A 25,172-nucleotide genomic window follows, 5' to 3' on the forward strand; every position below is an offset into this window, starting at 1 on the left:
GCTAGAGAGTTCGGTTATCAAGATAAAGACGTCCAGAGGTAGATAGTGGTGATAGTTGCACAAGGTGACTGCACCTTGTCACCAAGCTGGGCAGTAAAAAAGAATTACAATAGTTTAAAGTTGACCTCCATCCTACTCTCCCGGAACATTCTCTACATATGAATAGTATTTAATGTTGCCTTGAAATATTGATTTTTTTAACTTTTGATTTTTTTTTAAATACACACGTCCACATTTCCCCCATTTAGAAAATAATGTAGAGTGTGCTTGAGTTTCCCCATCACTGAGAAAGATGGGACACTATGGTGTTGAGGAATTTGTCACCATAGTGATGGCAGACTAAAGTGTGTCAAAGGACACCGTTCCGATTCCAAAGGAATATTGTGGAACAGGCATCAGTATTTGAAACAGCTCTGGTCAGTATTTGGCCATCTTTTTCTGTGAAGAGCCAGATAGTAAATATTTTAGCCTTTGCTGGCCACATAATGATTTCTACCAAATACCCTTTATTTTTAGAATATATTTATGTATTCATTTAATTCGTTTTTGAGACAAGATTTTACCCTATAGCCCAGCTTAATTAATTAAGACTAGCCTTAATTCATGGTGATTTTCCTATTTTAGTCTACCAAGTGCTTAGGTTTACAGGCACTAGTCATCAAGACCTAGGTCTAATATTCTTCTATTTTTCATTTTTTTTACAACTTCTGAAAAATGATTCTTTACCCCAGAACCATCCCAAACCAAGGATGACAGCCACATCGGACGCTACAGCTGTGCTTGCAAACCCAGGTGGGAGGGGCTCTGCTCACCCAGACTCAATTTGTTTTGTCCTATTTATTCCTTAGGAGACCATCGGGATGCTTCTCAACACAGCCATAGCAAAATAGAGGTGAGTGGTTTAGGTAAAGCTCTGCTGGCTGTGGATTCGCTTCCATGGACACCAGATGAGCGGCCTCGGACTGGGCATAAAGTAGCAGAGCTGATCTCCCCACAGTTCTGGAGACTGGAATTCTTACGTTGGTTCCTCCAAGAGTTCTAGGGAGACGATTCATGTCTTCTCTGTAGCCTCTGGTAGTTTCCAGTGATCCTGGCTTGTAGGCTCCAGGCTACAATCTCTGTTTCTCTTGTCACATAGGGTTTATTTTCCTCGTGTGTTTGGTTCTATCTGTATTTGTCTCTTACAAGGACATCTGTCTTTCCATCCTAATCCACATGACCCCATCTTAACCTGATCATGGCTGCAGACCACATTTCCAAATTAAAGAAACTGACAGGCACCAAAGGTTGGGGTGCCTACATACCTGTGAGAGAGACACAATTCAGCTCACTATAGTGTGCCTTTTATTTTAAGAAAAATGTCCACAAATTAAGACAAGAAAGTGGATGGCTTCGCAGTTAAGAGCAATTACTGTTCTTTTCAGAGGTCCAAGGTTTAGTTCCAACACACACACAGTAGCTCACAACTGTGGGTAACTCCAGTTCCAAAGAATGCCCTCACACCCTCTTCTGGCCTCTATGGGCACCAGGCAATGTCCATGGTCCACATACATATAGGCAAAACACTCAGACATAGAAAATAAAAATAAGAGGGAATGTGCTAAAATCCAAAGGTGATTTTGACATAATTAAACACTTAGCTACAAAGAAAAGGCAGTATCAGTTAGGGGTACAGATTTTTTAAACTATTTGTGTGTGTGTGTGTGTGTGTGTGTGTGTGTGTGTGTGTGTGTATGCATGCAAGTGCGCATGGGTGCTGCCACAGTGCACTTGTAGAGGTTAGAGAACCACTTGGAGGGATTGGTTCTCTCCTCTAATCTGTGGATCCCAGGTATCAGGATCAAACCCAGGTTGTCAGGCCTTGGTAGCAAGCGCTTTTACTCCATGAACCATCTTGCTGGCCTAATATATGTATATTTTTTCATTAATTGCCTTTTATTTCTCTCTCTGTTTCTTTCAGTTAGTGGATTTTAGCTGGAATACATTTGCTGATGGAAAACTTGCATTTTATGACCATTACCTGATTGAGCAAATCCAATCAGGGAAAGAGCCGGAAGTCCGACAGTTCTTCTTCTTGCTTTCCATTTGCCATACAGTCATGGTGGACAGAATTGATGGTGAGTGTTCCTTTGGTGTCTCAGACACTGATGGCCAGTTTTGGAGTTGGCAGGTGACTCAAGTGTAACAAATGCCAAGTTTGTCACACACAAGTCTGTCAAGCAATGGTCATTTGTGAGCCCTGACACTGGATGTGTATGGCGTAACAAAGCATGAGACACCTCAGTATTGACTTTTTAGTTACTTTATTTCACTTCGTTTTGGGGTAGGACTGGGCTTGAAAAAACATACTTCTCTCAGCTGATGTCTGATATAATTATATAGCTCAGAATGGGTTATCCCTTTGTAAATGAAATTAGGTTAAAAGATTTGGTTGGTGAGCTGGTGAGATGGCTCATCAGATAAAGGCATTTGTTGCCAAGTCTGGTAACCTGGGTTTAATCCCTAAGGGAGAGAAGCAGCTCTCACAAGTTTTCCTCTGACCTCTATATGTGTGCTGTATCATACACAACACACACACACACACACACACATGTGTGTGTGTATATGTATACATATAAATATGTGTGTTTGTGTATTTATATGACAGAGGGTTGGCTACTGAATAAAGTAGCCTAAATCTTTTTATTCTACAATTGCTCATAGGGAATGTATAATCGGGCCTTATTTGTATCATGAATGGGCATTAAACTTAAGCATTATTTTCTATAAATTTCTTTCAGATGCTGCTTTTGTTCTCTAGATTAAAATATTTGGAATTGGAATTAGATAAGCTAAAGCCTGGGCCTCCTTATGGTGCCTTTCTCATTTGATGGAATAAAATTAATGAGAATTCGTGAGTGAGCAGCAAGGAGTTTAGGTTCTGCGGAATTCTTAAGTTCCATCTGTACCTTCTTGGTCAAAGGAAATCTATCCAGTGTCAATGAAAAGAAGCTATTTTTATCATGTATGGGCATAAATTCTCTAATCCTCTCGCTAGACAAATGCATTGTGGAGAGGATAAAGGGGATGCTTTGGGTGTGGCTCCAATGCAGCGCTCTGCCCACGCGTCACTCATCCACCTCACCCCATTCTCTTTATTACTGCAGTTCCTACAGAGCAGGAGAGCGCCTCTTGATGGAGTCCCAGCATGGATGTTCCATATGGAGTGGTAGCAAATCCTCCTGAGGAGGCACATGTGTAAAAATATCACTCAGCAGGTTTCAAAGAAATCCATTCTCCTAGAATGCAATGAATAGTTCAGTCAAGAAAAATAGTACAGTTCAGACGGGAGGGGTCTGGGGGAGGAGCTGTTTGTGGCAGAGAATGGGGTTCAGAGTCTAATTAGCCAAGCAAATCTGACTTGTTATAACAAGACTAAAGTAGGATCTTTTTAAGCACCCTTGTTCTCTTAGGTCTTGACTTATTAGTAGGATTCTTCTTTGAATGTATGGAGATACTTGGGGAGTTAACTGCGCCCTTAGACAAATGTACATTAATTGTACAGTCTGTTTTCTTGTCCTTGCTGGACTGGAAGGCAAGGCCTTGGAGTGTGTGCCAGAGATGAGGCAGGCCTGATTTAGTCCCTCTCCGGCTACCATTTTCCTCAACAGTGCTGTGGGAAGCATGGCTGTTCAAAGTTTCCTTCAGTGTAATCCTGTAGCTGTTCCCTCCACTGCCATCTGAGTTGCAGGGCTGAACCTACCAAGTCATATCTTTGCCCAGCAAATGACAAATAAAATCCCCGAGAACCAAGAGAAGTTGTGTCTTTAGGTACAGGATCTTAGAGAAGAAATGGGACTTTGATCCAGTAGAGAATCATGAGAGAGTTCTTTGGAAGGGATTTTGTGATAAACAGATTCAGATGCCGAAAGCTCTAGAGGCTTTCCTGAGGCCATCCAGGAGGGGTCAATTCGGTGTCCGCCTTCACCATATGGCTGTTTCTTTGGCTACCTTCTTGTGTCTCTCTTTTAGGAGGGTAATGGTGAGCAGGAATATAACTCAGAGGAGAACACTTGCTTGGCATGTGTAAGGCCTTGGGTTTGATTCCTAGCATCACAGAAAAATGGGGATTAACTTTTTAAAAATTATTGCTGTATGAAGAGGAAGAAGTCTTTTTATAAACATGGCCTTGGACATTTGACTTCCTCAGAAGACATTTTGGGTGGTGATACATCCAGGAGTTTCCTGCTCCGCTGTGATCAGTTACTACAGCTAGGCAGCTTGAAACATCGGTCTCTGATCGCATCGTTCGTGAGGTCAGACATTTTGTGTCACTTGGCCGGCTTCTCTGCTCAGCATCTCCCTAGGATCCCAGTGTGGCCATGGTCTCACGTGGTGCTCAGTGTCTTCTTCCAAGCTCAGGTGGTTGGGCCAAGGTTCAGTTCCTTGCCGTTGTAGGGCTGAGGTCCCCATTTCTCTGTGAGCCTACAGCTAGGGTTGCTCTTTGCCCTCAGTCCTTGTGAGACTGAGTCATGATGGGGAACCCTCCCTAAGTGAAACTCCAGGCTCTGACTCTCTTCCTGAACTAACTAGATGTCCTTCCTAAGAGTCGTCTAGTTAGCTGGAGAGCACCTGGTTATTCTGTCTGATTGTTTGGTTTTGACTGAGGCGGGGATGTTTTTTTTTCTTCTTTGTCTGCACAAAAGATCAAGCCTAGCATATATTAGGCAAATGCTCTACCACTGAGCTACCTCCCTGGTAATAATTTCTTTCTTAAAGTCGGCTGATCAGGACCTATTGTGAAATCTAAAACATCCCTTCAAAGCAACACCTAGGTTAGTGCTTAACGAATGACTGGAAGAGAATGAATAATGCACTGGGATGGGAACCTTGAGGCCATGGAGACTCTTCCCACAGAGGCTGCATGAGGGCAGAGTCTAAAAATGCCGTGGAGCCTGTCTCGCCTGGTGCTCTTTAATCTAGTGCTCATGGAGTTTTCGTAGGAGACCTTAGCATCCCTGGATGTGATATGATAGGAACTCTGGGGCCAGTTTGGGGGTGTTGTATTATTGCGAGATGCTCACAAAGAATGAGAAAGTCATGAATGTAGGAGGCATTCTGTTTACTAATTTGAGAGGTTGAAGAACGGAAAGCATTTCTGAGGCTGGAGACGGGAAGGTCTGTGGTATTGTCAGTCAGAAGAAGCCAGAAAAGGAAGCAATGAGAGATGATGATGCCACTTGTGAGTGTGTGTGTTTAATTAAGAGAGGTAGGGGAGGAAGGGAGGGAGGGAGGGAGGGAGGGAGGGAGGGAGGGAGGGAGGGAGGGAGGGAGGGAGGGAGGGAGGGGGAGAGAGAGAGAGAGAGAGAGGGAGGGAGGGGGAGAGAGAGAGAGAGAGAGAGGGAGGGAGGGGGAGAGAGAGAGAGAGAGGGAATGTAAATATAGTGCCCACAGAGGAGAGCATTGGATCTTTCAGAGCTGGTGTTAAGATAGTTGTGAGCTACCTGGTATGGGTGCTGGAATCTGAACTCAGGTCCTCTGTAAGCACAAGAAGTGACTGGACCCAACTGTCCATCCCCACGCTTTTGTTTTTCTTGTGATACCATCCTGATCCATAGATGAGTCTGTGAAAAAAAGCTTTGAGTTGCCTCTAGGAGGGCAATTAAAGTAAATTTTCTTCTGAGGAGCGTTTGTTCCTCCGCACTTCTCCTGCGGATGTAAAACCGAGTGTTAGATCAGGCCTCCAAAGTTCTTCCCTTCTGTTTGTTGCCAAGTCTGTGATTTCGCCGCTGGAACACTTCCTTTGGTAATCAAAACATCAAGGTTTGGGCTACAGTTAAGATTGTCCAAACCATGGACAATCTGCCCTTTCACTATTGTGTTTCCTTTCTCTGTCAATATTATGGAAGATATTTATGTTCCGGCCAAGTTAAAATATTGAAGGGAGGTGCCGTGTTCTTACTGCTGCTTGCCCAGCACTGGGTCAACAGTCAGTTGGCATCTGTGTCTTTGTAAAGAGCTTGGATGTAGCAAGCACTCCCATGACTTCCAGTGTGGCTTTCTGGATAAACAAATAGAAAAATAACCTATAATGCCTTCTTTACTAACTAATTGGGAGGTGATATGTGGAGATAATGGTGTCTGTAGTTCCAGCTGTTCTGGAGGCTGAGGAGGGAAGAAGGCATGAACTAAAGACCAGCTTGAGGAACACAGTGATTTCCCCCCCGCCACACACACACACACACATCCCAAGAGTGAAAGAAACAAAACAGAACTAAGATGCTGATGGGGTTGGAATTTAGTCTCTGAACTAACAAGGGAAGAGGGGCCTCTATCTATGGCTGTCTGCTCTTAAATATCCTGTCCTTTTAGGTAGACTGAAGGAAGAGGCGTTGCCAGCACACCTGTGCCCTGCTTTCTGATTGGAAAACTAAACGCCATTTTCTGTAAATCTTTATCTGACTGGGGAAATACTTTTAAGCATAACTTATGACAGACATGTATACATTGTAAAGTGCAGTAAATGAATCCTTATAATAAACGCCCAGGTTTATAAAACATACACATGTGTATGTGTACACACACACACATTATTTATGTGCACACTCAATGATTATAGCAATTTTATTTTTATGGGCCAGAAAGTTTAGAAGTAAACCAAATGCCCATGAGAGAAGAGAATAACAGTTTTATATTCAGTAAAAAATAATATTTATGAAGACTCTTTAAAGATATGCCAACAGACTCAAAATCTGACACTAAAAAAGAAATCAGGTTGTAAACAGCCAACCGATGTGTTAGGATTTCAGCCATGCTGCCGAGGCCTGAGGAGACAGTGAAATGTTAGTAGTGTTCTCTTCTAGACGGTGGAATTCCAAGACTCCTCTCCACACACACCCTGTTTTAAGACAGTTTTATTTGCCATCGCTATTACCACTTTTAATTTTGAAGGAAATGTAATGTTTACAGCATTGTGATTTCTGTGTTAGCTTTCAGAACCTCTGACTTGTTCTCTATACAATGTGCAGAACCGTGCAGGGTTTTCTCAGTACAGTGCTCAGGCATGGCTTCTGACCTTCGTCCGCAGCTCTTCTGGCATTTTTCTCTTGCTTCCTCCTCTCCCCAGGACAGCTCAACTACCAGGCAGCCTCTCCTGATGAAGGTGCCCTGGTAAATGCCGCCAGGAACTTCGGCTTTGCCTTCCTCGCCAGGACGCAGAACACTATCACGGTCAGCGAGCTGGGCACAGAAAGGACTTACAATGTGCTCGCCATTCTGGACTTCAACAGTGACCGGAAGCGGATGTCTATCATCGGTGCGTCTCTACCCCAGGCCCTATGTCTCCTCCAACTCCATGTGCCTCTTCTCCAGTTTATTCAGTGATGCTTGGATAAATGAGGACGTGGATGGACAGCTGACTTCTGAAAGGTGTCCAGGTTGACGGAAACTGGCTTTTCTCTGTCCTTCACTCTGCCACTACTCCCTGTGACCTTCTTGAATCCTGCAAAGGCTTTTGACATTCTCTACCTATAAGACCCTGAGTTGCTGAGTCTGCAGTGGCAGGAGAAGTACCCCCAACAGTGCTGCCCCAGATCTGTTCGCCTTTGTGTCGGGTCCCCCCTCCCAACACTTCTCTGCCCGAGGCCAGGAAAGGGAGGCCTCAGCAGGAAAGGGTGTGTCCATAAGTCCCAACCTCACCGCCAGTCTAGGCTCTTGACATGCCACCAGGTGAAGATGAGGGTCTTGTTCCAGATTTGAGTTTCTTTTTCTGAGTCATTTGAAATAATTTCCAACCTACAGGAAAATTACAAGAATGACTGGTGATGCTTTGTGTATCTCTAATAGCCGCTAGTTTTTAACATGATCTATAGTTCCATTTAGATATAGGTTACTATCTTCTGAACTACCTGAAGGTAAGCTACAGGTTCAATATTCCTCCCCCATGTATTCATTAGAGATATTCCCTACTGACAAGAACCTTAGATGTGTGTGAGTGATCAGAATCAGAAGCTTGCTGTGACCCAGCGTTATCACCTGCCCCCTACAGCGCTGACTTGCAGACATTTCTGGGTCTTACCAGGAACCCTCTCATGTTCTGGGCCCTTCCTCTTTGTCTTCATCTTCCTCTTTCCATCTGTATGAGTTTTGGTCTCAGAGATCAAACACTGAATTAGAAAATCATGATTCTGAATTTTAAAGAAAAGCAACAACAATTCTTCATCCTGTTTTAGATCTTTCATATATTGGCATTTTCAAAAATACAAAGGTCAGTTTTGTTGTAGAATGTCCTTGTCTTGGGTTTGTCTACTTAATGCTCATACCCTGGTCACACATTGTTGGCAAAAAAAAAAAAAAATGTAGCAATGCTGTGTCCTTCTCAGAGGGTCACCCTGCAAAGGCACCTGATGTTTTATCTCACGGATAGTAATGTTAACTATTGCTTCGCTGAGTTCATAAACTTTCCCACTGTGATGCTCGAGTATTAGCGAGTGGAGTGATATTTTACTCAGGGCTTCCTGGGTGCCCAACTGATACAGACTGGCAATCATCCCTGGTACCGACCTCCCAGAACTTAAAGTGTAGTTAGCAGTGGAGTGTAGTCTGTGACGATATATCGAAAGCTATAGAAAAGTGGTCACAGGAGCCTTGTTAGAGGCAGTAAATGGTGTGAGCTCGAAGACAGGTAAGGAAGATTCCTATCAGTGCGGACAAGGAAAACTCTGTGGAAGATATTGCGCATAGTACAGAGCCTATAAATACTTGTTAAAATGGTGTAGAAAATTGAACTGACCCTAAATGAATGGTTTTGTATTTCACTGCTGCCTTCAATGCAAGTAGCAGCGTGCCAACTTTGCTGAGGACAGCAGTTCAATTCATGTAATAAATGTAGTTGTTTATATATATACATAGAGAAACCAACCTAACTTTCTTGTTGCTTTTCCTTCCCTTGCTCCCAGTGCGAACCCCAGAAGGTAGCATTCGGCTATACTGTAAAGGCGCTGACACTGTAATTTATGAGCGGCTCCATCCGATGAATCCTACAAAGCAAGAAACACAGGATGCCCTGGATGTAAGTCTCACTTTGCCCCATCTGCTAGAGTGTCCATTCTTGCCTTCTGGGCTGTCTCTCCAGTGCAATAAAAACTTTTCTCGCTCTTAACTAACGCTCCCCTTGCTTTGGTGTCATGGGCTGGGGATACCAAAGTAGGGACATGGTGGGTGGTGGCTTTGCTCTTGCTACAGTGTCCTCGGTGGTGAAACCCTTTCTCAGCATCCAGGTCTTCAGGGCTAGTACAAGGGAATACTGGCTCATCGCTCTTCCAGGGCCCTTGAGCAAGGAGCTAGCTGCCTTGAGGTGTAGGCTTAACATCTCTGTGGTCGCCAAGAATTTTACCAAATTCTAGGTATGGAGTGGAGGAAAGAAAGCATTTCCAGATGTCAGGGTAGTGAAGCAAAATATGGGACCCCTGAGCTCTGATGCCTTTGTTGTGACCCATATAGTCCGTAGCTGCCACGCATGCACAGTATAAATGTAAGCGTAAGTGTAATTTTAAAAATGAATTTTTGGAGAAGTAACTCTTGTTTGCATGGGTGGATTTTGTCTTGTAAATCAAACAGGTCTTTGCTAGTGAGACTCTCCGAACCCTGTGCCTGTGCTACAGGGAAATTGAAGAGAAGGAATTTGCAGAATGGAACAAAATGTTTATGGCCGCCAGCGTGGCCTCGACCAACCGAGATGAAGCTTTGGATAAAGTATACGAAGAGATTGAGAAGGACCTGATTGTGAGTTCAACGTTGATAACTTGCTCTTTGACATTCTGAACTGTTAAATTTGTGTTTTATTGTGTCACTGGTAGCATGGTTTAGGGAGAATTCTTTGATGGGTACAGTTGCTACAAAGAGCTACATCATTTGAATTTTTCTTGTTCGGCAAACAATAAAATTTCGTATCATGGAACAAAAACCAAAATAGAAAACACCTTTCTTTCTTCCTTCCTTCCTTCCTTCCTTCCTTCCTTCCTTCCTTCCTTTCTTTCTTTCTTTCTCTCTTTCTCTCTTTCTCTCTTTCTCTCTTTCTGTTTTTGCTATACTGGCTTAACTGGCCTAGCACTCGCTTTGTGGTCTTGAATTCATAGCAGTAAAGAAGTTTCATTTCCTATTAAAATGGCAAAAAGAAAACAAGTATTTAGTGATTTCGTTGGGCAAATTACTAAAGCAATTTAATTAAAGTTGTAGTAAAGCTTTTATCAAAACAATTTAAATGTTTTGAAAGTCATGCATGGTTTTTTTGAATTTATATTAATGGGAAATACTGCCGTTAGCTTGGGAAACAGGCATAGGTTCGCACAGCCCCAAGTACAATGAAAGTGAATCTTTAACAACTTTTGTGTTTATACTTTTCTGTTTGGAGAGAGGGGGAAAAAACTCACCATGTAGCCCAGGCTAACCTCTAACTTATAGGTGAGCCCTCCACTTCTGCCTCTTTAGTGCTAGATTTTTCAGGGTGAGACCCCACACCCTGTGTCTATCTTGCCCTTTCTGCCTTGGTAAATTAAACCCTAGAGAAGCAGTTTTGAAGGCTTTGGTTTGAGGCAAGTGTGCAGTGTTCCAGCTTTGGATGGTGGTACCGCCAATGCCGTCAGAGCGCTAGTCGGTGTAGTATGATTGCTCTCCTTTTTCAGAAATGGGCAAACTGCATTTAAAGATACTTCTTATATGCTATTTTTTTAAAATCTGTCTTCCAGCTCTTGGGGGCTACTGCCATTGAAGACAAACTACAGGACGGAGTTCCAGAAACCATTTCAAAACTTGCTAAAGCTGACATTAAGATCTGGGTACTTACAGGAGACAAAAAGGGTAATAATCCATCTCGTGGGGGAGGGGTGTGTCGGCTAAGTCACAATATTTATAACTGCTATTCTTTTGCCTACAATGACCTTTGTAGGCTTCCCAGCCTGTGGGAATGGAGGTGCTCCCTCCTCTCAAAACCCCTCCTCCCAGTCCAGCACTACACTGCCCACATCCTTCCCTGAACTCCTTCAGCTGCAGAGCTTGCCCCTTAGAATTTAAGCCTAGTTTTGTCTTATCTCTCCAGTCAGAGGTGAGCTCCTGTCTGGGAAAGGCCATGCCCCTGTCCCCGTTTTGTCTCTAGCACTCTGCAATTGTTGAACATAGACAAAAACAATACAAAATGCTGCTGCAACAGCTCTGGTTTTCCTGCCTGTTGTGTCTTGAAAATTATGACAAACCTTTTATGTGCTCGGAAACTGTTTGGCATTTAAGCCTAGAACTGAACGAGTCATCGTTCTGCGTTGATGCCTTATCCTCCAGGCGTCCCTGAGAAATCATCGTCTCTCATTCCGACACTCTCCCAAGCACAGCCCTGGCCTTTGACAAACACCAAATAGGTGTTAGGGGAAAGAAGCAAGTGGGGTCTTTGGTAGCAGCCCCATGTGAGGGTTCATGGAATCAGCCATCTTTCCCTACCCCTTAACCACATGATTAAGCCACAGGATCTGAATGCTTAGTATTATAATGAACATTGATTCATTATACAACCAACTTCTGGGCTTGATGATTCAGTACACTTGATTATTAAGACTATATAAAACTAGACTTTGATCCTGACTTATTTTAATACAGAGAAAAAAAATTTCTCTTTTTTATGTGGTTTCTATACATTACTACAGGAAAAACAGCGTATTTGGTTGAATGTGGTGAGGATCGTGAGTTGAAAACGTCATCAAGGAATCCCTCAAATGCTTAAAATCTAAAACTCTTTGAGCCCTAATATGATGTACCTGACTTCATGATACACAGGGCATGGTCAGAGCACACGTGATGTATATAAAGTCGTCTAAGTGATCTGTATAAAATTGCCCTCAGGCCACATGGGTATGGTTCATCTGGAATACAAGTGACTTTGTGTTCAGACTTACATTCCATCCTCCAGATAGCATGTATGTGTGCGCACTCCAAAGCCACAGATCTCAAACACTTCTGATCCCAAGCATTTCAGATAAGGGATACTCAACATGGTTTAGATAAGCAGAAGTAACAGTTGGCTTAATTTTAATCTGTCGTAGAAACTGCGGAAAACATAGGTTTTGCCTGTGAACTTCTGACAGAAGACACTACTATCTGCTACGGGGAGGACATAAAGTAAGTACCCGCTGTGGGCGGACATAAGGTACCTGTTATGGGAGGAGACAGGTAAGTACTAGGCCTGCAGGATGAAAGAATATAGTTTGGGTTTTTTCTATTGGGTTGATTTATTTTTTAACAAAGACTAGATGCAGAATGCAGAAAATATGGAGAAATTAGAGCTAGATCATGTACTTGGGTCTCTTTTTCGTGTCCAAATGAAATAAATATCTCCAGATTACCATGGTTCATTTTGAATAGATTTCAGTCTTGGGGGGACCCAAGGACTTTAGGGAGCCATTTTTCTCTATTTCTTAGAAAATCTCCTATTTAAATATTGGAAAACCAGGAACCAGCCCTGGGAATACAGGGGCATGGAACCATACCCAGCCTACTGCAGGGGTGCTGGGCCTCCAAATTCAGGTCTTCACACCCATCTGCCAGTCACTGCTCCCTGACCCACCTGCCCAGCCCCATTGCTAGCAAGTTAATATAAATTATGTTTATGTCCCTTTTCTAGGGACTTCATCTTTTGAAACAGACATGAGAGAAAATAAAAGTCGCCGCAGCATGAAAGTATTAGTGAGTTATATCATGTAGGTAGGCCATTTATTGATGGTCTCTAAAGACAGCACAGCTGATATTTCAAGCCTTGGTTTGTGCTGGGCCATTCATCAGCCCCTAATCAGTTGTGGCAACCCCAGCAACATGTAATATAAAGGCACAGTCTTGTTATAAGCTGCAAGCTCCCTGTGATGTGTTTACTGCTGGCTTTGTCGTTCCATTTATTCCTCAAGCTTTTTTTTTTTTAATCACAATCTTGTCTAATGGCACAAAGTCAAATTAAGCTGTTGCTACACATCTGTTGTGTGGCCTAACACAGGATGGGGTTGATGGGACTTTTTCATGCAGACAGTCAGCTTTGTAAGCCAGCGCAGTAGACAATTTGCTAAGTTAGGTGAAGTTGGTAGCTATATGCTGTAAATCACTTCTGCTTGAATAAGAGCACATAAACCAGGCCTCTTTGAATTGGCAATATTTTTAAAATACCAATAAGCATGTTTACTTAAGTAGTTGTTAATTGCAAGCAATTTGGTTAAGTACCATATGGTTTTATTTACATTTTATACGTGATGGGGGGGAATAATAATTTTCCAGTCTCTCTTTTGAGAGTGTTAGATTGGGCCTAAGCCAAGCTAAACGACAAGTTTATCCAAACAATCAAATTTTATGAACATTCTCTCAGCCAACTTTCCATTTATAGAGAGATGAGCCCTCTTCCTAGATGGCTCTTTGAAATGATGGTTTTTGTCAAATAGTTTGAATAGGCAACCTCACATTCTGCACCAGTCTTTTAATGACTACTCCCATTCATTTTTGAACTTGGAAGTGAGAATTAAATTGGTGTGGAAGGAAGTTAATAAATATGCAATCTGGACAGCGCTTCTATGGGCACATATGTGGAGGGCGGGGGCAGCCTTGACGAGTCGGCTCTCTCCTTCCAGTGTCCCATGGGCTCTGGGAGAACAATCTCAGGCTCATACAGCAGACATCTTGGCTCACGGAGCCACCTCACCGGCCCAGGAGCAATGGTTCTAATTGGGATTGGCCTTTGCCTTCCAGTCATCATTGGCAGGATCTGAAAATCTCTTTTGAAGCCGCAGGGCGATGGGTAATGAAAAGTCCCCAGACTATCTTGATACAAAATATACAGCTTTAGTAAACAGAAGTAAGACTTACAACAGCTTACACCAGAATCCAAGATCCATCCAGACGCAGGAGCCAGGCGGAAAAAGGGGCTAGCGGAGTGCACTTGCTAGGTTTATAGGCAGGCTTTAGCCTGAGGGCAGCATGCCCCAAAAACAGAATGTGATTGGCTGAACTCCCCTATCACTCTTTGGTGGGTGGACCAGGGAAGAAGGTCCTCCAGGGCTCTAGTGGGCAGCAGCTAAGAGGATGTTAAGCCTTATAGAAAGGGTATGTTCTAGAATAGCTTGCCACATAGGATGGGGAATTATCTGGCTCCAGATCCCAAGGTTGAGAAACCTGCTTCTGAAAATGAAGCATGATGGCAGTGTGCGTCGAATGAGGAAAGGCTCAGGCTGAGGGCAGGGACCTGAGCCCTTTTGCTAGATTTCCCATCGGCTCCCTGCAAGTAAAATCATGTCACTTCTTTCTGCCTTTGTTTTCTGATTTGCAACACAAGGAGATTGGCCTCTTCTACTCTAAAGCTCCATGACTCACTTCCCCATAACATGGAAGCATTATAATAATTTTTAAAGCAGTCAGAAGGCTGGAGAGGTGGCTCAGCAATTAAGAGCACAGACTGCTCTTGCAAAGGACCCAAGTTCAGCTCTCAGCATCTATGTCAGGCAGCTCAGCACCCACGCATGTGACGAACAGACACACACCTATACATAACTAAATATAAAAATAAATCTTAAAAAAATAAAGCACTGAAAATTTTGAAAAGCAGATAGAATTTTTGAGTATGTGGAAATAAGCTTTTTTCTCCTGTCATACAGTAGAGTGGTGAAATTCTCACCAGGACTGCCTCGCTTCTCTTGCTTATGTTGCCGGCATCATGATTTGGGCCTTTGACAAGTGGTTAAATACGGAGGACATGGTGCCCAACAGTAAAGGTGCCAACACTTAGACATGTCTTCACAGCGGAGGCACTGTGACCGAGGGGCATACAAAAGTGCTCATGAATTCTTAGGAATCAAAATCACAGAATATGACTTCTTTCTGGATGGCCAGAAAAGAAAGAAAAAACACAGTCATCAGTGGTGGTGAGGCTAGAAGGACCAGCGCTCTGGTGTGCATCTGTGGAATGAAGTGTTGTGCGGCTGCGAGGGATTGACACACTGGTGTGTGTTGGTGAGGTGAAGAGCATATGGCCACAGTCTGAGCCTTCCTCAAGAGCTTAAAAAATAGAATTTTCACATTGTTCAGTCATCCTACCCTAGGTGCCTACTCAGAAGAATTGGAAGCAGGATTTTGAAAAGGTATATGCCCAACCATACGTATATAGCCCTGCTCACAATAGCCAAGAGGAGGAAGCAATCCACGTGTCTGTTAAGATATGAGCTGGATAAGCCAACATCGGCATCTCCACACAACGGAATATCTCTCACCCTTCAAAAGGAAAGAAAGAAGGACATGTTGCATATATAGTATTGATGGCCTTGAAGACCAGTGATGTGAGCCAGTCACAAAACAAGTGAGCTTCACAAGACAGACTGGCTCCACGTGTGGACAGAGTCCACAATGCTGAACTCATTACACGCTCAGCAATGTGATAAACATCAGGCTGGGGACTTTATAGCATAATTGTTTAAAATGATGTCAAAATTAAAGTCTGGAGCCAGGCGTGGTAGTGCGCGTCTTTAATCCCAGAATTTGCGAGGCAGAATTTGGTGAGTTCAAGGCCAGCTTTTTTAAATAGTGAGCTCCAGGCCTCTCAGGGGTACATAGTGAGACCCTGGCTCAAAATAAAATAAAATAAAATACAATCTAAAGTCTTTTATATTCATATGTTTTAAATACTTACTTATTTTTCCGTAGTTCTCTTCTTCACACGAGGATGGAAAATCAAAGAAACAGAGGTGGAGTCTCATCGAAGTTTGTACCCCCTGTGTATGAACCCTTTTTTCCACCTGGAGAAAACCGCGCCTTAATCATCACTGGCTCATGGTTGGTGTGTATCAGTAGTGAGTCTTCACCTGTCACTCAAACAAGTCCCATGGGGCTGTTCTTGATGGCTTCGCATATTAATTGTTTGTCAATCTAAAAATCTCTTAGTCTATCAAAGCAAGTGTGACCTTTTTAAGTCTTAACATTAGAGGGTAGCTAAAAGAAATTAAAGCAAAATGGTGAAGCTGGTTATCCAGACATTTCAACACGTGGGTAATGTCCACTTTTCCTTTAAAGATAAGCAGATTTCCTATATGCTTATTATAAGTCTTTTTTTATTAAAGCTAAATGTTAAAGCACATGAACTTTGCTTCCCATGACTCATGCCTTGGGAGTGGTCCTCTTGGTGTAAACACTAAAGTGGTCGGTGGGGTTTTCTCCCTCTGATGTCACAGAACGAAATCCTTCTGGAGAAGAAGACCAAAAGAAGTAAGATCCTAAAGCTGAAGTTCCCGAGGACTGAGGAAGAGAGACGGATGCGGACACAGAGTAAGCGACGGCTGGAAGAGAAGAAAGAACAGCGGCAGAAGAACTTTGTGGACCTGGCCTGCGAGTGTAGCGCCGTCATCTGCTGCCGCGTCACCCCCAAGCAGAAGGCCATGGTGGTGGATCTGGTGAAGAGGTACAAGAAGGCCATCACGCTAGCCATTGGAGACGGGGCCAATGACGTGAACATGATCAAAAGTGAGTTGTGTGTGTGTGGCCTGTGACACTCTGTTTGCTGGAAAGAAGTGGTGGGAACATGAGGGGGTTGTTGCTTCAGTTCCCACGGCTGAGGCATCATACGGCAGGTGTCACTGAAAGCATTTAGCTGTGCCTTGCCTCGATTTACCCTCAGGAAGCCTGCAGTATGCCCAGCAGCCATGGGGCTCACTGAACGACAAGTAGGAGAGGAGCTGTAGGTAGGAAAATCATAGTTTTCTTTATGGGCAGTGTGATCTTTTTCCTCCCCAAAATGGCTCATTTCACGTAGTTTTAAGGGCTTATCAAAAAGCTTAATATTTTTAACTGTTGTTTCTATCCTGATTAAAAATTCAGGGGCATGGCAAATAAAGTTGATTTTTTTTCTTAATGTACTAAAAACCCTTGATATGTAATAAATTCTGCAGGAGATTTTGCTATACTCAGCATGAACTGTTAACTCTCTTTAGTATTCATTTTTGAGGATATTCTTTCTTATCTAAGAACTGAAGGAAACATTCTACCACGGTCTCATGGTCTTGCTCTCCTGTTGGAGGAGACCAGCTACTCACCACGGAAGGGCTGTCTTGCAAAGGCATGGCTGCACTGGGGTTAGAGGACGCAGATCCAACCTCTGGTCCTCACCTGTGTGCCCCATCCTGATCCTGGTTCTTTTTTTTTTTTTCTATAGTACTATAAGGTAACTTGGGTGGATTATCTTCTAGCCAAAGTGTTTCAGATTTTGGAGATACTCCATTTTGGAAAAAGAAGTTGCATGGATTTCACTTTTTGCATGCTGCTCAGCTGTTTCACGCACTGGAGCATTTTAGATTTTAAATGAGGGGTTTTCAACTTCTGAAAGGTTATGAAAACACCCAAGCTGTCTTGACCCGAGTATATCGCTTCTCTTCTTACTACCAAACCCCTGCATCAGCTGGCGGGGGAGGGGGGTGCTTCAGCTCAGGCCCATTTTCTCATCTGGAAGCAGGAAAGTGTCATCTCTCCCCTCTCACCCTGTGATGTCACCTCCTTGCTGCTAAGGGAAATGACTATGTGGCTGTACACACCCAGACGTGACCTGTTGTGTTGGGGAACTTAAGCGTATCACATACAACTAGGTCTTAATTCAGTCTATTTTATGACTCACAAATCCATCTCTTTCTTTCCTCAGATTCTTCTCCTCCTTTCCTCCTTGGTCTGTGCTAAGAGTCTCCCAACCCTGCCTTCTGCAGCAGGCGCCATCTGTATGACGTATGTCTTCTTGCTTTTTACCAACGCACGTATCTGTCGCCACTGCCAGAATCATCCCCTATGCTCTCTGCTCTGTGCCCAGCCCACCACACAGATGCCACTGGCTGCTCGGAGTCAGACCCTTCCTTCCTCTGTGACCAGCTCTGGATTATTCTCCTATCATGTACCCCAACATGATTGTAACTTCCTATGGCAAAAGAGTAACACAAACATGTACCCCGACATGACTGTAACTTCCTATGGCAAAAGAGTAACACAAACATAGGTTTTATTCAGTTACACTGTAGATCTCTAGAGGTCCTGGAAGGGAGGGGGACTTACAGACTTGTCGTTTTGTTATAATGGAACCTTCAAAAGTTTCCTTCCTGAGTTTGCCATCTGCCTTCGAGAGGGCAAAGCAAGGGAACATAGATGAGACTCATGTGAGCCCTTTTTTCTGCAGTTATTTACACTTTTATTTTAAAATCTTCATTTACTTATTTAACATGTGTGTGCATGCATGTGTGCAAGTATATGTGTATAGGCATGTGTGTGTGCATGTGTGCGTGTGGGGCAACAGCAGGCATGTGGTGCAGGAGCTCTCTCCTTTTACCATGTGGGTTCTAGGGATTGAACTCAGGTCAGCAGGCTTGGCAGCAATCACCCTTAAACCAGTGATTCATCTTGCTGTCCCAAGATGTTTTAACTTTCTTATTAATACATTTTCTCTAAAAGACTCCATTGTTGTTGTTTATGTTCAATTTTAGACCTGAACAAAATTGCAGATTTTCTAACTTAAAAATGTACTTAATGGCTATTAGATGGAGTAACAAAATTCTGGAAACTTTTCCTCTGCAGTGTGTGTGTGTGTGTGTGTGTCTTAAAGCCACAGTAGGCCTTTGAACACTGAAGAAAGCATCAATTAAAATTATGTTGATTAGAAATGTTAGAGGACAAAGCTGACTTAAGAAAAGAATTCATTAAAAGCAATATAAAGGAGTTGAAAATGTAGGCCAGTCTGTAGAATCCTTGCCTGTCATGCACAAAGCCTGGGTGACATCCTCAACACCACATAAACCAGACATGAGCTCCACCGGAGGTAGAGGCAGGTAAATTGGGAGTTCAAAGCCATCGTTAGCTACATAGTGAGTTAGAGACAAGTATATGAGCTATACGGTGCAAAATCTCAAAATAGAGTCAATTAAAACAAGCAAACAAACAAAACTATGTACAAATGTTTCACCCTGACTAAGAAGCCAGGCTTCAGAAAGACATTAGAATCAGAACCTAAAATTACATGGGGAGCCCGATGCCTGTCAGTCTGACTGCTTGCCTGTCTGTCTGTCTTATTCTCTCAGAGACCTTCAGAAAAAATAAATCCCTTCCACACTAAGATAATTTACATGACAAAATTCTAGATACCAGTACAGCTCAGTAAATTCCAGGATCTTAAAGAGAGAGCTAGATTGGTCCAAATCTCGGTTTCCTATCAGCTAGGGTTCAGTACAGAAAATAGAACCTGTTAATACAGGCTTAGAGGTGCCTTCAAAAGCTTTTAATGTACTGAAGAAGTTTCTAGACTGAGTCTCTAGCCTCTGGACTACTCACTAGAGGAGCTTCTACCTTCTAGATCCCTCTGAAGAGCTTCTCAATTGAGAAGCCTATGCCTATCAATATCTCAGAGCTGAAAAACAGGCATGAACTCTGCTGTAGAAATATCAGAAAGGGAAGGAAATTCTAGGCTCTGGGTCACCTGTTTCCATGTTGTGACCGAATCTGAACAGTGGGCTATAATCCCAATGAGACCAACTGCAGCAGTCTGGGAAAGTGTATCAAGTAGCTTTTCTGCCTTCTCTACCTACAACAAAGGGAGAATGGGGGTTGACGGGCTAGTTCTGCAGTATCTACCGTAAGTGACGTACAGTTGGCTCCTCTGTGGCCCATAAGGATGCCTGGGGCTCACCCTGTGGGTGGAAGAGATGGCTGGTGCATTGGACAGATAATCCAAATGGAATTCACCACCCACCTGAGATCCTATCACAAGTATTTATGGAGTCCCATCTGTTCTTGGTCTAACATACTCCTCCCTCTGACTTTGGATTGGAATCAGGAGCCGGAGATGGGGAATGGTGTGCAAGGGCTGTTGTTTTTGTTTTGCTATGGAACGTCTTTAAGTCGCTCAATGCCTTGACTTAAAAGCAGTGTCTAACCCACCTTTCTTTTCCCTCTGCCCCATAGCTGCCCACATTGGTGTTGGAATAAGTGGACAAGAAGGAATGCAAGCTGTCATGTCCAGTGACTATTCTTTTGCTCAGTTCAGATACCTGCAGAGGTTGCTGCTGGTCCATGGCCGGTGGTCTTACATCAGGATGTGCAAGTTCCTACGCTACTTCTTTTACAAGAACTTTGCGTTTACTTTAGTTCATTTCTGGTACTCCTTCTTCAATGGCTACTCGGCACAGGTAATATAGAACATTATTCCTTTAAAGCTCTTTGTCCGGTAGAACTTTTGCATTGACAAAATGCTAGTTCTTTTGAACATTTTATTCATTGATTGCATCTTTGTGTGTTTAGATGCACATGCGCCACAGTGCACGTGTAGCGATCAGAAAAACAACTGTAGAGTCAGTTCTCTTCCTTCATCTTTGCCTGGGTTCTGGGGATCGAATTCAGTTCACCAGGCTTTTGTGGCAAGGGGCCTTCACCTGCTGAGCCACCTTGCAGCCCTTCTGAACTAGTTTGATTTTGGTATTCTTTTCTAAGTATTAAAAATTTTTAAATATTCCAATGGAGTTTCAGCATTCTGATTGACTAACCAAGGACTACAAAACTGGAAAACATAGATGGAGAGATGGCTCAAGGTTAAGAGTAGAAACTATTCTTGCAGAGGACTGGAATTTGGTTCCCAATACCCATATCAGGTGGCTCACACTACCTGTAACTCCCATCCCAGAGGAGCCGAAGCCCTCCTCTGGCAGTTGTGGGTACCTACATGCATATGCTCATACCCATAGAAAGATGTGCACACATAGCACATAATTTAAAAAAATAAAATATTTTTTAAATGAACACCAATTTTTCTAGTATTATCTGTCAGAATAGAGTCTTCTAGCAAGACCTCCTTGTAGTGTTCTTATGCACACATTGAAGGAGAGGAGAGGAGGGGATTATTGCTATAGAAAGGTCTGTGATGCTACCCACTGCATAGACAAACTGGTACAGGGGTAGCTGAGGGGTGCTTTCTCTTCAAGATAGGGTTCCCACTTGGCAAGGGACAACCCTGCATGGAAAGGCAGACCTGCAGTCTGTCTTTGTGCGTGGCACACAGCCTCTATCTTCCCTTTGCAGACGGCGTACGAGGACTGGTTTATCACCCTGTACAATGTGCTCTACTCCAGTTTGCCTGTACTCCTCATGGGGCTGCTTGACCAGGTAGGAACCAGGGCCTGGGCTGCTCTGGACAGACCCACCTCCTGCCAGGGATAGGACAGCACGCACATCAATGCATTCTTCTGGCTTTACTCATCCTGAGTCAACCCTGGCTCACCTGGCAAGCAGCAATGACTGCTTTATGTTCTGTTAAGAAAAAAATTTCTGTAATTCATCTTTAGCAAGAGTGCTTATATGTTCTGCTCAGATATCTGGCCATTCAGGTACCTGAGAGTCCAGCACGTTTTTTTATCGATAACTTATTGATTTAAACAATAAGTTTTAACACTTTCCAAAGTTGATGTATTTAGTTCCTAAATCACATTTTATCTGACGGGCAGTTCTTAGGAAATGGATAATTAGTGATAAATAGGAATAATTAAGGATTAATTTGTAAGTTTCTATGGGAATATTCTTTCTCTAAATTTTTAATAATACAAATACATTATCTCAGGAGGTTAAAGAATACTCTCCACATATTTCTTGACATTGCTAATTGATTGTCTTTGCTAGAACTGTGATAATGCCACGTAGCTACTCTCTGTAAACATCAAATACTGGTGAGTTAAAACTGCCTGATTGACCTCTGCACACAGAAATACTGTTCCTGCTTGCCTTCCTAAAACGCAAGGGCAAGTGGCAGCTCTTTGTGAGATGCAAGATACAAATTATGAATACCAACATCTTTGACCCAATAGACAACACATCATTCTAATTTTGTTTTCTCTTTAAGGATGTGAGTGACAAACTGAGCCTCCAGTTCCCTGGGTTGTATGTAGTTGGACAGAGGGACACACTATTCAACTACAGGAAGTTCTTCGTCAGTTTGCTGCATGGGGTCTTAACATCCTTGGTCCTCTTCTTCATACCCCTCGGCGCTTACCTACAAACAGTGGGACAGGATGGAGAGGCACCTTCAGACTACCAGTCCTTCGCCGTCACAGTGGCCTCAGCTCTAGTAATAACGGTCAATTTCCAGGTGTGTGCCTTTCCTTGACCATATCCTATATCCGTTGTTACCTGCACATCTGTACCTAGCCTCTGTCACTTTAAAATAAAAAATAAGAACCTTCCTTCCATCCCTCATCTTAGCATAGTTCCTCCTTCCATCCCTCATCTTAGCATAGTTCCTCTTTCTTGCTTGAGCCAAGGATGGTTTGGTTTCGGGTTGTTAACTATTCAAACCAAAGCATTGCCAAATTCTGTTTTCAGAATTTGTAGATCCTCTTTTTTTTTTTTTTTCTGGCCGCATTCTCCAAATGAGTGCTCTGTTTTTCTCTGCTTTCCCGGCAGATTGGCTTGGATACTTCTTACTGGACCTTCGTGAATGCGTTTTCGATTTTTGGAAGCATCGCACTGTACTTTGGCATCATGTTTGATTTCCATAGTGCCGGGATACATGTTCTCTTCCCATCTGCATTTCAGTTCACAGGTTGGTATCTCAGATTCTAAAGGTAAGCGTAGACTGACATCATTAAGTTACATTCTGATATAATGACTGAGTAAGTACAAAAGTACACAAAGCAAGCACTTTTGCTAGTAAGAATTGATGTTCTAACAGGAATTCAATGGAAGCGGCTGTTTGGAAGGGCCCTAAGCAAGTTAAAGTCATATTAAGACGTAACTGTGCCTCTGTTAAATTAGACAGCTTTAAGGTTAAAAAGCACAACGAATTATAAAACTCTGCATTTTGACCAGATATTTCTACTTTAAGGTTCTTTATACAAAAGTACAAAAACTACATTGCTATGACAGTTTTAATTATTTTTTAAAAAGGTAAGTAGAAATAAATCAAAGACGTAAGAATATTAAATTAGCAAATCAAATGACAAAATAGTAATACCATGGAAACCTAGAACTCAAAAGCTGGGTCCATCTTTGGAAATATGATCAGCAGTTCAATGAACAATAAACAAAAGCTCTGGGACCAGTGATTATACCTATATAAAACACATGGTTTAAGCTCCAGAGGTTGGGGCTGGAGAGATAGCTCAGCAGTTAAGAACACTGGTTGCTCTTCCAGTTGACCTGGGTTTGACTCCCAGTACCCACATGGTGGCTCACAATCACCTGTAATTCTAGCTCCAGGGAGTCTGATGCCCTCTTCTGGCTTCCAAAGGCACCAGACATACAGGCAGGCAAGATACCCATATATGTAAGTTTTAAAAATAAATAGAATTAAAAAAAAAAAAAGATCCAGAGGTCAGGGAGGAACACTGTGTCTTCTGGATCTAACGGGACCTGCTGTGCTCACAGCTCACATAGGTCTCCTGCCCAAGGTCAAGCTAGTGGGTGTTTCAGCCCAGAGTGGGAAGGGTTCATGAGCTCTCTGCCTTTGGCAGGTGACAGGCGACAGTCGGTGGCACCTGAGGGAGAGAGAGTCTTTGTTCTTTACCAGTGTCACCTCTGGTAGATCTGCCATGCTCTAGTAAATGGCCCACTCTTGAGCGAATGGGTAACACTAAGCAGACTCAGTGGATTATTAAGAAAAACAAGAGGAAAGGAAAGGTTAAGAAGGGGGATTGATCTGGGAACAGAGGAGTGGAGTTTGAATATAATCAAAATACATTGCATGAAATTCTCAGCGTATTAATTAAGCTGTTAAAATTTTAAAACATGGAAAACTGGCAAACGATAGACTCCCCACTGATGTAAATTTCACAAACATAAAAATAAGCATGAGCTGGAGTTTGTGATATTCTCAAATAGTTTGGATTTATGATGAAAAAAAATCCCCATAACTTTTTTTTAAATAGAAGATTGGGACTTTATGGCCAGTTGTTGGGTCATAAAGGATTTTTGCTATGGTAACCTTTTCATTTCTGAGCAGAGTTTTCATGACTTTGTTTGTTTTGTTTTGTTTTTCAAGGGAGGGTTTCTCTGTGTAACAGTTCTGGCTGTCCTGGAACTCACTCTGTAGACCAGGCTGGTCTTGAACTCACAGAGATCCACCTGCCTCTGCCTCCCCAGTGCTGGGATTAAAGGCGTGCACCACCACCATCAGGCTAGTTTTCATGATTTTGTTTTTTTTTTCTTACTCTTTTGATGCTTACTTAGAATATTCCTATATAAAGTATTTTATATCTAATTTATATTTAGTATTTTAGAAACAATAACCAGGGCCAGGATTTATTGAACTAGCATCTAGGAGCACATTCTATTTGGAGGGATATTTTGCTCAGCCTAGATACATGGGGGAGGACCTTGGTCCTGCTTGGAAGTGAAGTGTCAGATTTTGTTGACTCCCCTTGGGAAGCCTTACCCTTTCTGAGGAGTGGATGGGGGATGGGAAGAAGGGTGGAGCATGAGGAGAGGAGGGAGTGGGAACAGGGATAGCTAGGTAAAATGAGAAAAGATTATATTTTTAAAATTCTTAATAAAATTAAAAATAAAATAAAAACAATAACTGTGTGTACATATGCATAAATATGAATAAGTCTTTAAAAACTAGAAAGGAGACTAGGAGAGGCTATAAAATAGATGACCATGGGGGATGGAAAATGGACAAAAGAATACATAGTAATGAATAAGCAAAAGATACCAGGGAGAGAGAGGTTCTCGTGGAAAATTAATAATAATATGGGGTGGTAAGGGAGAGGAGGCTACTAGAACACACTTTGTTTCAAAAATGCCACAGTGATACCCAAGACTTTGTGTGCTGATTTTAAAAAATCAGAGTTCAAATTTGAAAAATGAGTTTTATAAACTCATGTGAATATAGAAAGCATTGTGATAAATTTGGCCCTAGATATTTGCTGGTGGGGAAGTAAACATATTATGAAATCAGATTGCTATGTCTGATGTAGAAGCCTAGACAGCCAGTCCCCAATTTCTGTGGATAAAGCCTGGCTCCGGGCGTAGAGCGGGTTTCGGTCTTGGAGCTGCAGTGACCAGTTGGGTTTTCTTGGCAAATTTGCTAAGTTCTCAACTCAGTTTCCTGATGTGGCTCAGATGGCTGCTTCCACTGCTCAGGGGAGATAGATGGCACAACCTATATAAAACACTGTGGAGTG

At 42.8% G+C, this 25,172-nt stretch overlaps 1 protein-coding gene across 1 annotated transcript in view; it reads left to right on the plus strand.

Annotated features, from left to right (window-relative positions):
- The window catches only part of Atp8b1 (ATPase phospholipid transporting 8B1), a 121,739-nt gene that overhangs the window by 91,271 nt on the left and 5,296 nt on the right, over positions 1-25,172 (plus strand). Inside the window, exons 14-26 of the mRNA XM_048419256.3 lie at positions 849-892; positions 1,961-2,117; positions 7,106-7,294; positions 8,937-9,049; positions 9,598-9,762; positions 10,725-10,836; positions 12,066-12,141; positions 15,691-15,823; positions 16,215-16,503; positions 19,969-20,192; positions 21,079-21,162; positions 21,893-22,138; positions 22,453-22,591. Coding sequence (XP_048275213.3) covers positions 849-892; positions 1,961-2,117; positions 7,106-7,294; positions 8,937-9,049; positions 9,598-9,762; positions 10,725-10,836; positions 12,066-12,141; positions 15,691-15,823; positions 16,215-16,503; positions 19,969-20,192; positions 21,079-21,162; positions 21,893-22,138; positions 22,453-22,591 — 1,971 coding nt within the window. The remainder of the gene's footprint in view (positions 1-848; positions 893-1,960; positions 2,118-7,105; positions 7,295-8,936; positions 9,050-9,597; positions 9,763-10,724; positions 10,837-12,065; positions 12,142-15,690; positions 15,824-16,214; positions 16,504-19,968; positions 20,193-21,078; positions 21,163-21,892; positions 22,139-22,452; positions 22,592-25,172) is intronic.

Source organism: Myodes glareolus, chromosome 13, assembly GCF_982192425.1.
Source record: "Myodes glareolus chromosome 13, mMyoGla1.1, whole genome shotgun sequence".
Taxonomy (NCBI): domain Eukaryota; kingdom Metazoa; phylum Chordata; class Mammalia; order Rodentia; family Cricetidae; genus Myodes; species Myodes glareolus.